This window comes from Ixodes scapularis, unplaced genomic scaffold, assembly GCF_016920785.2.
Source record: "Ixodes scapularis isolate PalLabHiFi unplaced genomic scaffold, ASM1692078v2 PGA_scaffold0__279_contigs__length_252992795, whole genome shotgun sequence".
Taxonomy (NCBI): domain Eukaryota; kingdom Metazoa; phylum Arthropoda; class Arachnida; order Ixodida; family Ixodidae; genus Ixodes; species Ixodes scapularis.
Window position 1 is genome coordinate 29405879 of NW_024609835.1, and position 17832 is coordinate 29423710.

The window sequence follows — 17832 nt, forward strand, 5'->3', positions numbered from 1 at the left end:
GCGAGCGAAGACAACGACTGTTCGATAGAAACCGAAACCATGCCACTCCGCTCTGACGCCAACTGATTCCCAAAATTTATGCAAAATGTAACTGTCGAGCATACAAACAAAAACAGTCTAGCGGCACATGTCTGTCAGGCGGGCAAACAAGGTACAAGCTAAAAAAAACGCATGCATGCACGCATGCACACGCATGCAAGTGCACGCACGCACGTATGCACGCACTCACACACGCACACGCGTGCGCGCACACACACACACACACACACACACACACACACACACACACAAAAGAACCTGATCGCAAGACAACGCATGCCAGGGTCAAAAAGTTTTTGGACCGCTTTGTGGAACGACTAAACTCGAGACAAAGTAGTGCGCTGTGTGGGTTCGGCGAGGCAGACATTGCCTTCTTTGCTTTAGCTCACTTCTCTTCACCAACTTTCTTTCACGGAAGAAAGCCCGCCGAAGGAAACCTAGGTAATCAATACTTTGACAGAGCAGTCTAAGTTAAAAAGGGATTTTTGTAGTATAGCGTATGATTTAAACAAGAACAGGAATGTTGATGAACATGCGGCAGTACTTAGTTTCATTTTAGGATCCACCATATCTGCAACGATGTGAAAACGGCAACACCCGACGTCGCGCGACCACGGTGACTGGAAGGCAGGGACCAAATATAGTTTTCCCTCGGCCGTTGCTTTCAGGAACCAGTGCTTCAGCTCACAAAGTAACTTTCGACGGAGTGCCGTCAGGCTGTTGTCGTGAGTGGCATTTGAGCGACCGCCGACTGCAGCGCCGCGACGCGCCTACGCACGGAGTACTCTCGCCCCGGGGGGGGCCAGCGAACGACGGCAGAACGGCGCAACCATGCGAAGACACGGCTGTATGTCGCCGACCGCACGTATTGACTTTAACCCGTAATAAACCGTTCTTGTCACACCCGAACAACGGCTACGACATGGTGGCAGCGGCGGGATCCGTCCACAACACGAAGTCAGCGAGCAACCGCTCCAGGTAGGCCGTACAAGCCGCACGAAGCGTCCAAGCAGTTGCGCGGGAAAAAAAACGTTAGGCCTCGCTGCCAAAGCACGTCCTCGGACAAAGGACCACGCCAACTGGCACGAGGATGACAATGTCCCAGCAAACAACGCCTCTCAACCCGTTCGTGGTCGAGTTACCGGAAAAACTTGACTTCCGACGACCGGAAGATTGGAAACGATGGTTCACAAGGTGGGAACGATATCGAGTGATCTCGGGCTTGAAAAAACAAGACAACGAGACTCAAGTGAACACACTGGTGTACGCCATGGGCCGGGAGGCCGAGGACATCTTGGCCTCGCTGAAACTAACAGACGCCGAGAAGCAAGACTACGGAGCGGTGACGGAAGCGTCTGGAAAGCACTTCGTGCCAAGGACGAACGTGATATACGAGCGGGCGAAATTCAACAGCCGTAAGCAAGAGCCACACGAAACTGTTGACGCTTTCGTTACGGATCTTTACAAGGCGGCCGAAACCTGCGAATACGGGAACCTGAAAGAAGAATTGATCAGAGATCGTCTCGTCGTTGGACTGATCGACGTTAAGCTGAGTGAAAGACTTCAGCTGGACTCGGAACTGACATTGGAGACCGCCATCACGAAGGCGCGAAATTCCGAGGTGGTTAAGCAGCAACAGAGAGAGATTCGCGGAGGTGAACAAGCGACCCCGGCCGTCGACGAGGTCAGAAAGAATCGCCGCAAGGAAACAAGAAAACCGCCCATCCAAGCTTCCTATCAGCACAAGAACAGGACAGAAACAGGACACTGCAGGTGGTGCGGTGGCGCACGCGACCACACGAAAGTGCATTGCCCGGCTTCAAACAAGACGTGCAACCACTGTGGAAAAAAGGGCCACTACGCATCAGTGTGCCTGTCACGAAAGGACAAGCATGAAACACTGGCTCGTGTTTCGGAACGCAGCAAGGGCGTCGAGGAAGTTTACCTCGGTGAGGTCAAAACCCAGTCAATCTCGGAACCATGGAGAGTTACTGTCAAGGTCAACGGCTCACCTCTCACGTTCAAAGTCGACACGGGTGCAGATGTGACAGCTATATCACTCAACGACTACAACAAGAAGACCATGGGACCCTTGAAGACTTCAGCGCAGACACTGACTGGCCCAGGTCAAACGCCTATAGCGACAGCGGGGTACTTCGAAGCCACAATTAACCGGCGTGACACAAGCACACAAGACAAGGTCTTTGTCATCAAAGGACTGAAAGAGGCATTGCTAAGCCGACCAGCAGTCGAGTCTCTTGGCATACTACGGCGACCACTCGAGCTTGGGGAGACATGTGCGAAACCAAGCAATATCTCCGATCTTCTGGCACAGTATCCCAAGTTGACGTCTGGACTCGGACTAATGAAGACCGAATACCACATCAAAGTGAAGGATGACGCCAAGCCCTATGCCGTCACATACCCAAGGCGAGTTCCTCTTCCACTGCTCTCACAAGTGGAGAACGAATTGGAAAGGATGAAAGAAATGGGAGTCATCAAGAAGGTGGAAAAAGCAACGGAGTGGTGCTTCCCGATGGTTGTTGCCAAGAAAAAGAATGATGAACTGAGAATTTGCGTGGACCACGGTCAACTGAACCAACAGATAGTCCGCGAGCGCATGTTGATGCCGACAGTTGATGAGTGTCTCGCAAGGCTAGCCGGTGCAACAGTGTTCAGCCGCCTAGATGCTCGAGCCGGGTACTGGCAGGTGCCTCTCGCAGAAGACTCGCGCGAGTACACAACTTTCATCACACCTGTTGGACGGTTCCAGTTCCTCAGACTGCCTTTCGGAATATCGACAGCACCTGAGTTCTACCAACGAGAGATGCTCCGCGTGCTGGAGGGGCTGGACGGTCTGGCGTGCTTGCAGGACGACATCATAGTTTCCGGACGGACAATGGAGGAACACGACAAGAATCTACACAAGGTGTTGAGCCGACTGCAACAATCTGGAGTGACCCTCAACGTCAACAAATGCACCTTTCGACAAAGCAAGGTCAAGTTCCTAGGACACGTGGTATCTGCAGAAGGAGTAAGTGCTGATCCAAGCAAGCTGGAAGCCATCGCTCAACTTGAACCACCGTCAGACGTGTCCGAAGTGAGGTCCTTCCTGGGTTCGACAAATCACTTGGCGAAGTTCCTTCCCGGTCTGGCAGAGATGACAAAGCCACTTAGGGACCTGATGCACCAAGATGCAGAGTGGTTTTGGGGTCCGGTTCAACAACAGAGCTTCGACCGGATCAAACAGGCACTCTGCGCAACACCAGTTCTCGTCCACTACGACTCCCAGCAGCCGCATACACTCTCAGTCGACGCTTCATCCTACGGGTTGGGAGCCGTTCTTCTGCAGCAGGCAGGCGACAGGCTGTCACCAGTGGCGTATGCATCACGCTCACTTTCTGAAACAGAGCAACGATACGCCCAAATTGAAAAGGAGGCGTTAGCCATCACATGGGCATGTGAACACTTTCGCAAGTACCTCCTGGGATCCACATTTCATGTAGAAACGGATCACAAGCCTCTTGTGCCGCTGCTCACAACCAAACGACTAGACGAGCTCAGTCCTCGTCTCCAACGCTTTCGAATGCGCTTGCTAGAGTACGACTATACAGTGTCACACACTCCTGGAAACAAGTTGTACACTGCTGATTTACTGTCCCGAAAGCCGCAACCAGAGCCAGCCAAGGACGAAGAAAGAGACCTTGAGAGCGCTGTGCAAGAGTACGAGGAGTTGACACTGGAACAGCTGCCGGCGTCAAACCAAATGTTGGACAGAATCAAGGCAGGCATCCAAGCAGACCCTACACTCGCCAGAGTGGCTACTTTGTGTACCTCGTCATGGCCGACCGTACATGGACTTGCACCGGAACTAAAGCGCTATGCAGAGGTGGCGAGTGAACTTTTTATTGTCGACGGTCTGCTGTTTAAGGGTGACAGACTCGTCATCCCACCAAACCTGAGGCTTGAGGTGCTGGAAAGACCTCATGCCGGCCACATGGGCACGAGCAGATGTCGCGCAAGAGCAAGACAGTCGGTGTGGTGGCCTAGCATCGGAACTCAGGTACAAGACTTTGTTGAAAGATGCTCTGTCTGCCTACAACATCGAAAGCCACCAACTGAGCCACTGCTGCTGACTCTGTTGCCTGAAAACCCATGGGACACTATCGGCATTGACCTCTTTAAACTTGAAGGGAGAGACTACATTGTGGTTGTGGACTACTACTCCAGGTTCCTGGAGGTGGAGCAACTAAAGGGCACTACAACAAAAGACATCGCTCGAGTCTTGGAACCAATCTTCGCACGATTTGGAGCGCCAAGAACTGTGCGGACAGACAATGGCCCACAGTTTGCCTCAGCTGAATTCAGGAACCTGGTGGAACGTTGGGGGGCAGACCACGTAACCTCAAGTCCATACTACGCCCAGAGCAACGGCGTGGCAGAGCGTGCGGTCCAAACAGCAAAACAACTCCTGAAGAAGTCAAAGGACATAAACCTGGCTCTTCTATCGCACAGAGCTACGCCAGGAGTCGAAGGTTTTTCACCCAGCGAACTGCTAATGGGTCGCCGCCTGAATACGCCTGTGCCAACCACAACCAAGATGCTCGCACCTAAGTGGGACGACGGCGACTTCAGGCGCAGGAATGAAGCGTACAGGGCGCGAGTGAAGCAGACCTACAACGTGCGTCACAGAGTGAGAAGTCGTGAATGCCTGCCGCCAAAGACAGTGGTGCGCATACTGAGTGGTCCAGCATCCTGCGGTACAGTGACACGGCCAGCAGCCCAACCAAGGTCCTACATTGTAAGCACATCGACAGGACTAACACGACGCACCGGGAGTCACATGCAGCCAACGGCGGTCACTAGGAGCGGACGACCAAGCAGACCACCGGACAGGTTGGACTTGTAGCTCAGCTCCCTACTCCTAAGAAAGGGGGGTGTCGTGAGTGGCATTCGAGCGACCGCCGACTGCAGCGCCGCGACGCGCCTACGCACGGAGTACTCTCGCCCCGGGGGGGGCCAGCGAACGACAGCAGAACGGCGCAACCATGCAAAGGCACGGCTGTATGTCGCCGACCGCACGTATTGACTTTAACCCGTAATAAACCGTTCTTGTTACACCCGAACAACGGCTACGACAGCTGTGAAACGAAACCTCGTTTTTGCACGTCGGGCCGACGCGCCAAAACGTGGTTTCATTTCGCAGCATGACGGCATGGGTGCTGGTACCCTGCACGATAGCGTCGGAGCGTCCGCGCACACCCACGTCTATCGTTGAAAATAAAAAAAAAAAAGACGCGAGACGAGACTTTTGAGATAACAACAGCGCGAAACGCGAGACGGCAGGAAAATTACGCAAGACCGGATAAACAATTGATGCAAGGTACCTTGTGTCGGGCGGCCGCTTGCGCCAGGTAGCTTACGCAAGATCCATTACGGTACTCAGTTTAGTTTCGGTTTTGAAAGGCGACCGAAATTGGTTTTTTGGCGCAGGCTTGGCACAGATTACCCATATTTTGGCAAAATTAGCAGGATGTAGCAGGGTTAGCCCCTTCGCGCAATTTGGCGCAATCGGCGCAGCAATCATATCACTGTAAATAATATTCGGATCCACATTTTGTAGCATAATTAGGGATGTGACGAAAAGTGCTGAATTTGATAATGCTCAGAGCCACGCGCCATCTATAGTGTGGTAAACGAAGCAAGAGAAAGACCCTACTGTGCCTGCGCAGCCAATCCCCGAGCGTCGTCTGCTGAACGGGTCTGCTCCTGGTTGCGCTTTCTACGCAGAGCAAACTTTCGTTTTCTGGCTGTTCGAGTAGTGTTTATACTGTTTGTGATTGATCGCTCGGTCGCTATGCCGAAAGGCTGCAGTGTACCGAGGTGCCCGAATTACAGTTTCTGCAGTCCGGTGGTTAAAAAGAAACAGTTGCAGTTTCACCGCTTGCCACTCGATGAACCATGATGTCACAGAATTCAACTGTTTTTCTCTATTTTGGCGTTTTCGTGAGGGAGCGCATCCAGTTGTCGGTAGCCCCTTGCCCACGGGTTCAGCGGGAGAGCTGGGGCCATCGGCTTGGGCTGTTTCGCAGCCCCCACTAATTAGGAACCACAGGAGAGGTCCCCTCTTGAGGAGGCTGTGGCGGAATGTTTTGTCCCCAACTCGGGCGGTTTCTTGTTGTTTTGACAAGGAAAGAGATGGGAAAGTGAGGACCTCGGCTTGGTTTCGAGCTGAGTCAAGTCAGTGTATGCCGAGACTGGACCGGTGGGTGGACGCGACGCAAAAGTTGGGAGCGACAGTGGGTGCGGCGGAAGGCGGAACGCGGGAAGAGCTCGGAGCGGCTCTGCAGGACCCCAAGTGTGTGTGCTTGTGGATGAGGGTAGTGCACTGTGGTCCGAGGGGCATTGCACGGAGCATTCAAGCAAACACAGACTTCCCCGTTTCAACCAGCATTGCAACAAGCCCATGCCACCCACACCCGCCACATATCTAATTGAATTTTGCTCAGCTGCGATGTATCAATGGCTACCACGGCAATGAGAGGCGCCGATTCAGAAAATACGTCGGTGACATCAGCGCCATCAAAGCAGTAAAACCTACCGGCACACCCCCAACTCGCTGCCGCTAACACTCCCATTCTCCTACTGCCAAGACAACTTCCGGTTCCTGTGCCAGAGTACATCACAACCGTCAAAATTACGCCGCAGCTTGTTTTGCGGTCAGTTAGAGAGAAAGAAAAAGTGAATATTTCATTAATTTGTTGTGTAGAAGTTAATAAACCGAAGCAAAAACAGATGACTGTTCGGAATTCAGTGAACATTGAAGGTTTAATGTAAAAGTTATCTGGCAAAAGTAAAAAGGTCATTTCATGGTCCCTTTAAATACTTGCACCAAAAGGCCTCCTAAGAAAGTATTTTTTGCATTGAACATTTCCCCTAAAGAGCCTTTTAAGACCTTAGCCACAAGGAAAAGGGAGAGTTCCTGTATCGGTTTTGTCTCAACTTCGGAATGCACAATGAAAAACTTAGTAACATAATCAGTGTGACTCTTGTCCAAAGGTGGGAAATATGCATTGGTGCGACCCCTTTTTGGGGGCCGATCAGGAGGTTTAAGTTTGGAACCCCTATGAATGGGGAGGCGTTTGGAAACTGAGCCCAACAAGGGAATAGGTAACACTTCATAACAAGAAAGCTTGGCTGAAGACGTTACTCTATTAGTGCTGCCCAGTCTTTATAACCCAGTGTGGTTCTGGACAAGGTGTCTGTCGCCACCCAAGGTTAGCCCTTGCCGCCTAAGAAAGTGAAAAGGGAAGGAAAAGAGTGTAGAAGAAAAGAATGGAGAAAGAGGTGGAAGGAAAAGTGAAAGAAGGAAAAAGAGGGTAGAGGAAGCCACTGACTGAATTGTGTTGGTCGGGCAAAGCCAGGACCCCGTTTACGAGAAGCGGGGGCTAAAATGGTGTGTTGCCTCATCTGGGAGGCCACCGAAGGGTCCAAACCTGCCTCGGCTCGGTTCAACCATCAGGATGCCCTTTTCCCCGGACATGGTAAAGCCACGCACAGCCAGAAGTGGGTGGGCGGACCCAAATGGCCCGGGGTCCGTGGAAACGCCACTCACCAAACACTTACTATTGCAGGTGCCCCCTGCGAGGATCGGTGAGTTTGGGATGGTTTTTTAGTTTGTCGTATTGGTGCTAACATATGTAGACATTACTGGCACAAAAACAAATTCAGCGCGAAGAGGCAGTGTAGAATATGTCAGCCATGCTGATACGTGGCCGACATGACCGGGAGACCAAATTTCTTGCATCATATGGCGCGGATCCATCGTTGCCACTGCCCCACAAAACAATGGTGAATTGAAAAACTAAAAAACTTTGTCCCCAAAAGACAAGATGCATAACTATTGGAGCACTTAACAACGCAGCAGCGCACGCTGTCAACCCAGCACAACCGCACCGCTTCAACTTCGATGCATATTAATGTAGCGGAGTGGTTTTGTTTCACTGGGGTACCTCACTACCTACCTTAGCTAATGGCCGCGCGGCAGTGCGCCGGTCACGTCACACGAAGTGAATATTGGGGTGGTTATTTAGAAGGTCAGATAATTGGTAATTAAGTTTTTGAGTTCCACAGCTTGTTCTAACATTTGGTTTTATGAAATAAGTGTGTCTGAGAGTGTAATCCACAGACCTATGAAGGTAAGTGTCAAAGAAGTAAGCCTCATCCTGCTTTATTTTATCAAAAATTATGTTTGCCAGTTTTAATAAGTGTAATGTGTTTAATGGTTAACAGCTTATACTTTTCAAATGAAGGTGGTGTGTGCTCAATATGGCCTAAATCGTTGATAAATCATACCGCTTCTTTCTGCACAAGGAATATCTTGTCAATGTAAGTACTCTTTGTCGTTCCTAAATCAAGAGACAATTCTGTAGGCGAGAGTATACAAAAGTAAAAAAGTTGAAGTTTAAGCCAGTTTGGCAGTAACTATGTTAGTTTGTTCAGCATTCCAATCAAACGTGAAATATCAGACCTTAGGTGCGCCAAATAAATGGCAACTACCAAGAATACTTAGGCTGGGTGCACATTTTTCATGGTGCATAACATACCCTCCACTGCTAAATAGCAAACCAAGCCCACCTTCTTCAAGAGCGCCAGGCAGGAGTCATGGCCGTACATGGCTGCAACAATGGCCGCCGTTCTCCCCTGGCAGTTCTGGACGTTGACCGCGGCACCGTGCTTCAGCAATACCTCCAAGGCCCCCTTCTGGCCCGCAGACGCAGCGTAGATGAGTGGCGTCCACCCTCCCCTGTTCTGAACGTTCACTTCGTCGCCTGGAGATGTCCTGCAAAATGAAAGAACCGAAGAGGCAAAGGAATGGACATTACGCAGAGGCAACAAGTGCACAGAGAATGTGACAAAGTTGGCCCAAACAAGCGATCAACAGCATTTCTTGTCTCTTTTCCATGAGTGAAATGGCATCGACGAAATTAGTACACTAGAATGGAGAATGGATCCATTTGGGCCAGTATCATAGACCATAAAAATTTGTGTTCCCCAATTCCTTGTTTGAGCAAAACGGGAAAAGGACACAGATGAGGTGTTCGTGCCATACGCTATTGGATGTTGTCATGTGAAGCTTGGCATCCCCGGGCAGAGTGTATAAAGAGAGAAAAATTCAGATTAAGCCCGATTCTTTTCCAATTAGAAATATTTCGCATTTAGATTTAGATGCAACTCCGGTCAGGAAGAAGGCACCATGTGCTCAAAATGGCTCCATCGCCCTGATTACCGACAACGTCCGCTTCAAATCTGCCATTTGCAACCATTTTTTGTAAGTCTGCTGTTGTGTTTATGCTGACGTTTATCATTATTTTTTGTGTTTGTTTCGCCCACTCCTTCCTGTAATGCCTCGGCCTTAAAAGTAAATAAATGAAATGAAATTAAATGAAAGTGTATCATGCTACAGAGTAAACTTGTATGTGCAAACACAGAGCAAAAACATGAAAGAGTGGACAAGGAGAAGGGCTGCTACTTCAGTGCTGGTGGCAAATTCAGTGCTGACTGAAGCATGAAACTGTCACTTGGGTTCGAGAACTTCTGCTAGGAGACGCAAACAGCACGATATGACATAGCTATTACTATGCCTGAAAATTATTATGGGGCAAAAATAACAACAAATTAAATTTTAAAACCTCATGGTATGCAATGTGAAAATGTTTAAAGCGGTGCGGAAACAAAATTCCAACGCTCATTTTTTAGCTTCAATGCGCTGCATGTTGCAACAAAACCTCAAAAATACGTCTTTTGTTGAAAGGCACACAAAAACTAATTTTAAAGCTAATTAAACAATCTTTCAATGTGCACCTGGTGGGTGCATGTGGAGCCTATTTGGGAGGTAATCTAGCAACACAGCGGATCTTGCTACATAGTCATGACGTAGCAAGTTCCATCGGAGCAGTGCCGCTCTTTGGAATTAGACATTTTCCTTCATAGCTGTCCTCTTCAACCCACAAATTGCACATTGTACCAAACAGTTCAAGAAGACGGACCCTCATTTGTGTAGCCAAAGACAGCCATTCTCCCCATAGAAGATTAGCCCGTCGCCCAAAATTTTGACAAGAGTTGCTTCTCCCAACCCAATCACCCCTAAGCTGACAGTGCTGTGGAAGCTATGTGGTTCTTGGGCCAGCCACATGCTCGTCACCCCACGGGTACTTCGAACGGCTCGGTTGTAACGCGTTGACGCTATTGACACCACCACAACGCTGACAACACCACCAATGGCAAAGCTCATAACCACGCCAGCCTTGCTAAGTCACGAATGCGGGGGATCTTTTTTTTCTGTTTTTGTTCGCGCCGGATATCCCATGACGCATCGCACGCTGTCCATTCACTTCTCTTCGAGCGGTTGCTCGAGTGCACCGTTTGGAACAAAAAATATAGCCAGTCGTTCAAAATACAAACGTGCGATTATCATTTTTGGTTATTAGCCGTCATGCTTGACTCATTTCCAAACGAAATTTAAATATTTAAATTTTCGGTTTCATACTCCTTTAAAACTTCTACACAGTAAATGGCAGAGCAAAAGACCTAATGCTTTTATGATTTGTGCATAGAGTTATTACAATAAACGCTAGAGGCTCAGCTGGCGCTAGTGTGCTGTTGCATTTTGAAGCAGACAGCAAGCAGTCAGAAATTGACTTCCGGTAATGCATTTCTATGGGAAAAAGCGAGTGCGTTTTCTCTCTGCGCTCGATTATAAGAGCAAATATCACGAATAATTTGTACGTGCTAGGCACATTGTAACATTTCTCAGTCACGCAGACGAAATAATTGGTCAGTTACAGTATTTTTATTTGAAATTCGTGGTATGAAAAACGGTGTTAAAACCGCTTCGTACGTGTATTTATGTGCACTGTCGGACACTGTTAGCGCGAACACGGCGTCGACGCTTTCCAGCATGGGGGATGTACGTATCAAACGATCGAAGGACATGTGGAAAACCAAGAGAGACGGCAAGAACTACGCAGTAACACTGGATAAGTAACTCCTTGTGCACACAGACGATCAAAATAAATTGAAAGCCACGTAATATAGTCAGATTTGCAATAAATATGTACTGCTTTATTCTTTCTGCTCATGAATATGTCCGAAGATGCTTGTTCTGGGTTCAAATCATCACCCGCACGCTCTAAATCTTTGCAAATAGGCGGAGCCAGACAGCAGGTTCTCGATAACAACTGTCCGGCATAATAATAATAAAAAGACACCTTTCGTAGTTCACATGCTTTATTTTTTGCGTTTGAATGTTTCTTTAACCGATCATAAAGTGCACGACGGAGTCATTTTCATCCATTGACAGTACGGGCATATTAGCAACATATAAGCACCACCGAAATGCTAACAAACCTTGAACACACTCTAAATTCCTTTCGATCGTTAGTTTGCTAAGAATCGTTGCTCGTTTTCACATACCTTCCTTGAAACAGAAATTTGGAGCTGAAATAGAGCGAAGTTTAACAACGTTCAGTGGTAGAGAAAAATGCGCTAACTAAAGCAATTACACTTTTGCAATGTTAATTAAGACACATCCTATCCGGTACAACCGAAATGACAAAAGTTATTCATGTTATTTTCCGGCGAAGAGACATAATTCACGCGCGTTTTCTCATAGGAATACACAGGGAGGCTGGAAATGTAGACTGCATGCTGTCTGCTTCAATTTGCAACCGGAAGTCCCATAGACACTAGCGCCAGCTGAGACTCTGGCGTTTATTGTAATAACTCTATGAATTTGTGCACAGAAGTTTGATAGTAGCCTGGAAATGTTCAGTCCACACAACTTTATGTAACGGACTAACACCTTCTTTTAAATTACGATTTTTTTTTTTTTTTTTGCTTATGATGTGTGTGGGCATTGTAGATGAGTGCTCACTGAGTAACGAGTTGACAACGATGCCTTGCTTTAAACACCTCTCACAGCCGTGTAATCCAGTACTTCATTTGTGAATAAAGGCGCGTTTTATGCATGAACATATTCGTTGTGACACAAAACAAAATGATATTTAGTGCGGTAACCATGCCCATCACAAATATCGGATCGTTTCAGTAACTGCAGAATCAATTCGAAGCTTCGTCACTTCGGGCAGATACGTCAACTACTTTACCTATGCCTCCACACAAAAGAGGAGCATCTGCGGCTGGAAAATCAGTCAAGACAAGGAAAGGTCGACCTCTCCGACACGCAAAACCATAGTTCTGACGGACGTCAACAAACTTTTGTTTTGACAGGTAGAGGTAGTTTTACGACATACCATGGCGTGGGAATGAAACTTCCGCTACGCCAACAGATTCAGCTTGCATACGTGCTCGCGAGCGTGGAAACGAAGCATGCAGACTTGCCTTCTCAGCAAATCCCGGATTCGCGACACGTAGCCAAGGCTCGCGGCCGTGTGAATGTCAGCCAGGATCGCCTTCTCCAACTCCAAGTCGTACGGTTCCTCGCGAACGGGCGTAGTGAGCGTCTCCAGGTCCGCGGCGCAAGCCATTTTCGCGAATACGAACGGGAACTGCGATTAAACGCGGGTGCAATAAACAACGATGCAGTCACTCGCTTTGCACCAGACACGACGGCGTTCACCGTTGATAAACACAGCTATCGCAACTTTTAAAACGTGCTGGTCAAGAAGTGAAGTTGGTCAAGTTTCAAAGAACAAGCCCGCGACCGCGCAATTGCCGTGAATGCCGTATCTCCATCCATCTAGCTTGTTGATGGGTAGACAAATTGTGTAAAACGTATTTTTCGTAAATTAGATGTTAGCTGCACTTTCTAGTGTGTAAAGTTAAGTTTGCGTTTCTGGATTCAGTTTATAACATTTTTTTTTCGACTCAAGTCAGACAGAATAAATAAAAACACGCTACAAAAAAAAAAAAAAACGTTTTACATGCATTTTTTTACAATTTGGAAGTTTAGGCTTAGGTGTAATAGCTACGTAGCTTTAAATTTTAACTGAGCCTGCCACACTTCCGTTATTTTCGGAAGTAATTATATATAAAAAAAAACTTTATATGCGTTTTTTTATATTCTCTTAATTTATTTAAGTTAAATCTTAGGGTTTTCTGTCGCGTCGCCATTTAGCCAATCGTTACCAACATCATCACCATGTTTTGGAATTGCCGGTTTGTTCTTCCCTATGCGAGTTTTCGTATTTTCCGAACTCGGTGATAGACGGCTGAAGTTTTATTTGGTTTTATTCCAATTTCCAATTTGGTTACGATGCTCCTTGCCCCTTTCCCCGAACGGACCACGTAAGAATCGTCACGCACCAGACCAGGAGATGGCGGACGACAAACAAAGGCGGTACGAAAAGATCGAGTTCCTCGGCGAGGGCCAGTTCGCCACCGTCTACAAGGCCCGCGACACCGAGACCGGCGAAATCGTCGCCGTCAAGAAGATCAAGCTCGGCACGAGGGCCGAGGCCAAGGACGGCATCAACCGCACGGCGCTGCGGGAGATCAAGCTGCTCCAAGAACTCTCTCACGCCAACATCATCGGCCTGTACGACGTGTTCGGCCACCGCTCCAATGTCTCCCTCGTGTTCGACTATATGCTCACAGACCTCGAGGCCATCATCAGGGACACGAGCATCGTACTGACCGCAGGTCACATCAAGTCGTACACGCTACAGACGCTCCAGGGACTCGAGTACCTACACCTCAACTGGATCCTTCACCGGGACCTCAAGCCAAACAATCTGCTCCTAGACGACCGGGGCATCCTCAAGATCGCCGATTTCGGCCTGGCCAAGTTCTTCGGGTCACCGACCCGCGTCTACACGCACCAGGTGGTGACCCGCTGGTACCGGGCTCCTGAGCTGCTGTTCGGGTCGCGCATCTACGGCACCGGCATCGACATCTGGGCCGTGGGCTGCATCCTCGCGGAGCTGCTGCTGCGCGTCCCGTTCCTGCCGGGCGACTCGGACCTCGACCAGCTGAGTCGGATCTTCCAGACACTGGGTACGCCCACGGAGAAGGACTGGGCCGGGATGACGTCGCTGCCGGACTACGTGCAGTTTAGGACTTTCCCGGGCACACCGTTCCGGCACATTTTCACGGCGGCCGGCGATGACCTGCTCGACGTGATCGGCAAGATGCTCGCGCTCAACCCGCTGTCGAGGTGCTCGTGCGGTGAGGCCCTGCAGATGCCGTACTTCAGCAACCGGCCCCCGCCGACCGAGGGCCCCAGCCTGCCGCTTCCGGCGTCGCTGACGCAAAAGAAGGAGGAACGCGGGACAAAGCGCAAGCACGCCGGGGACGAAACCAAGCTCGGAGTCAAGAAGCTGTCGTTTTGAAAGCGTCTAGGGAATTGAGTGCGTCTCAATGAGTTTGCTGCTAACTGTTTCTGGAGTTTGTGGTTGTGCAACAAATTTGTCTTGTTACAGAGGGGATGCACTGGAGGTGGAGCAGGTAACAACAGGAACCTCAAAGTTAAGAGGCTCTCGTTCTAAACGTGTCCAGGGAATCAATATCCTACGGAGAAACTGGTGCCTTCTGTCAAAAAATTGGGTTCGAGGATTTCCAAGTAGGAAACTCGAAGAAAGAGGAGGTGTCAGCGGGAAGGGGAGGGGAGAAGCTTCTTTGTACTAGCTTGGGGGCGAAAACTAAGGCACAAAAGTGACGTTTCAAGGGCTCAATCTTGTTCATTGTAGCTCAATGAAGCCAACGAGACCTAGCGCCATCGCTCGAAAGAATGTTCACGAATCGCCCCTGCCACAAAAGCGCAGCATCGTGCCAAAAATATCTCAAACTGGGAATTTGGAAAATTTTGGATTAAGAAGGCCGGAAACTGCTTGCAGCTGACTGTATCTGGAGCGTCACATATGGAGTGACTTTGCCTTGTTATGGAGAGGATGCAAAGAAGCTAGGGCAGCCCACAATGCCAAGCCCAGGTCCAGATGTCCAGAGAAGTTTGGAGTCGCAGTCCCTCTTGTTACCTAACCTAGTCTTGCTGGTCCGACGACTGGACGGTTGCCAAGTTGCCAGTAATTGCTCTGTATTTTTGTCGGACTGCAGCAGTGTTAAGCTTGGGGGACAGTGTGCATAAGGTGCTTAAGGAAATGTTGTGTTTTCTGGTGCACTGCCCATTCGCAGACAACTGCCTTCCACCCTATATGAGTTTTGGGCCTTCTCTGTGGCCTAGCGGTTATCAGCAGGCTGCAGATACCTTTTTTTGCATTTTTAGCATGTGTTTATTCATCTCTTTTGTTTGTTGTTCTCAAGAATATGTACAGCAGAAATCTTGGGCTTACCCCTACCAGAATGATGAATTATCACTTGCTTGTTAAAGTGGACAATCTTATGGTTAGTATGCGAAGAGTTTTATGCGTATAATACCATCGTTCCTCGTGCACACTTAATTACAGTTACTCCAAACCCCAGTTACCACTATGTACTCCTGGACAACATTCTGTGGCTATGCAGTCAAAACTGTGGGCACACATTCACACTCTTGAGCACCCATGAAAGCTGTGCATGCACACTTTTCACTTCTGAAATAGCTCAAGTCGAAAGTCAAAAGTCTCTATTTCTTACCGTTTGGAAAAGGGAGGCAGAGAAAAAAGCAACACAGTGTTGCTTGATGAGCCTCTGCCCCCCCGCCTATGGCAGCAGAGAAAAAAAAAAATATTTACTGATATACATACAAATGCACAGTCTCTACACCAATAAAGAAAATAAGTGAGCTAAATTGTACAATCGATTTATGCTTCCACTATTCAGGAATGTATTTAAGAAAATCGTGAACAAAAACAGAACGTACATCCTTCCAGGTTCCACTCAAAATATTTATATTCAACTCACTGCAACAATTTAAAAGGTGTGGTAGTATATATCTCAGCATTTGATTTGCCATAATTGGTCCTGGAGTGCGGCATTCCCCAAGCATCTTCAGAACAAGTGTTGTCGACCATTTCCTTGAACTGAAGATTTTGAGATCGAAAAAAGTAAACTGTTGTTACAAAAATGACTTTTTATATGCAAGAGCTAGTTTGTAACTATAGTGACTGGTAATGTGCACAATGTTAATTTTTTTAATCAATGATTTCGTTTGGCTGTCATAGCTAGTATGACAGCCATACGAAAGCTGTCTGTAAGTATAGTGTGGTAACCGTAGTGAAGCATAACGAAGTTAGGGGCGACTTAACTGTGGTTAAAGGTACCTGTGTAACGAGGGTATAAGCCCCAAAGCGTAGATAAGCAATGTGGTGAGACAAATGATTTCTTGCTTGATGCTGCGGAATGTGGCACTTTACTGCCGAGGTCAGTAATAAGTAATGTCTTCCATTACGATGTGAATACATAGCATGTTGCCTTATTCTTTAAAGCGTCTGATGAATACGTGCAACAGATAAATCTCAAACCACTAATTTTTTTCTTTCTTTCTGTGTCTTTGCCTGAAGAGGAGCTGGATTTCACCAGTGCTTCTCCCTCAATGCCCTGCAGTTTCTAGCTTTTAAAATTGACATGCTTTATGATTGGGAAAGGTTTTCCAGAAGCCACGACGTTATTCCAAAGATGTATAGGCAAGTGTTTTTTGTTAGAAATATGCTTTAAAGCATCATGAGAACTGAAAGATTTGCATGATTTTCTTTATTTCTTGTTATCTGATCTTCAACATCTGCTCAATGCCATTGAGTCAATGGCTTAGTCAGCCCCCCCTCCCTCCCCCCCCCCCCCTCCCTCCCCCCCCCCCCCCTCCCCCAAAATGAAGCCTACCCTGCAATTTTCCATAGGAGTTTTCGGTATATACTGATAAAGAAAAAAAAAGCAGCACCTAAACCAATTTATTCAAAATTGGAAAAAGAAAAAAAAAAAACACTAAAAGTTTTTGCAAAGAAAACTTCATGGGAAGAAATCCTGATCTACAGCTTTATTTTGCTTCTACCTAACCCCCCCCCCCCTGAAGTGTTCATGGCTGCCTTTTTCTCCATGAACCATACCGTTGTCTCGTTTCCTCCTGTTATCGGTACCACGACCTCTTCCAAGTATTTAAGTCGTGTACAGGGCGTTGAAAAAAACACATTTAGTGTTGTTGTATTTTTTTCTGCAAAAATAATGCATCGATGAACCTCAGCCTCCATTCAAATATAACCGATATGCATTGGAAGAATCAAATTAAAAACAAGCACAAAACTTGCACATGGTTGCTTCACACTACTAAAGGCTCGGGAGTTTTTTAATTGGTCTATTGTGCGCATTCTATACTTTACATTTGTACATAGTCACTTGAATTACTGCATAGAGTCTTGGGGCGGAACATATACCACGTATTTAGAGCCGCTCAGTCGATTACAGAAAAGGGCTCTGAGACTCATTACTTATTCTAGATATACTGAACCAAAGTGGTCCTCTATTTCGATCAGTTGGTGTGCTTCCACTAGACCTCCTATACAACTTAAAAATAGCTGCAACAGCCTTTAAAATAATAAAAACTAACGACCCACTTCCATTACATCTATTTAAATTATCATTAGGAATACGAGGGCTGCAAGAAAATAATCTGTTTAACTAGCCACCTTGTAGAAATGTTTATGGAGAAAGGCTTATTGGATTCAACGGCGCCCTAATGATATCCCTACCGACATCAAATGTAAACCCAATATTTTGCCATCCTTTAATTAATGTGCAAGCCAATGAATAAGTTCAACATGATATGTCCTGTCTATTTTTCAATTAGAATGTATATTGTTTTGTGTATACTTTGATGTGTGCATACATTTGTTTTGTTTGCCTGCC

The 17832-nt window shown here is 47.7% G+C and overlaps 2 protein-coding genes across 3 annotated transcripts in view; one reads left to right on the top strand and one right to left on the bottom strand.

The window, feature by feature from the left end:
* The window catches only part of LOC115323245 (ankyrin repeat and SAM domain-containing protein 3), a 40250-nt gene extending 27409 nt beyond the window's left edge, over nucleotides 1-12841 (bottom strand). The window contains exons 1-2 of one of the 2 annotated variants that reach the window (XM_029983639.4): nucleotides 12442-12841; nucleotides 8677-8881 (exon numbers count right to left, since the gene is read on the bottom strand). In XM_029983639.4, coding sequence (XP_029839499.3) covers nucleotides 8677-8881; nucleotides 12442-12587 — 351 coding nt within the window. In that variant the 5' untranslated portion in view covers nucleotides 12588-12841. The remainder of the gene's footprint in view (nucleotides 1-8676; nucleotides 8882-12441) is intronic. The other variant, XM_029983634.4, reaches the window with a different exon arrangement.
* A 344-nt stretch (nucleotides 12842-13185) lies between these two features.
* Nucleotides 13186-16763, top strand: LOC8035408 (cyclin-dependent kinase 7). The gene has a single exon (XM_029983654.4). It carries the CDS (start codon nucleotides 13233-13235, stop codon nucleotides 14388-14390), a length of 1158 nt encoding a protein of 385 aa, XP_029839514.3. The 5' UTR covers nucleotides 13186-13232; the 3' UTR covers nucleotides 14391-16763.
* The last annotated feature ends 1069 nt before the right edge of the window (nucleotides 16764-17832 follow it).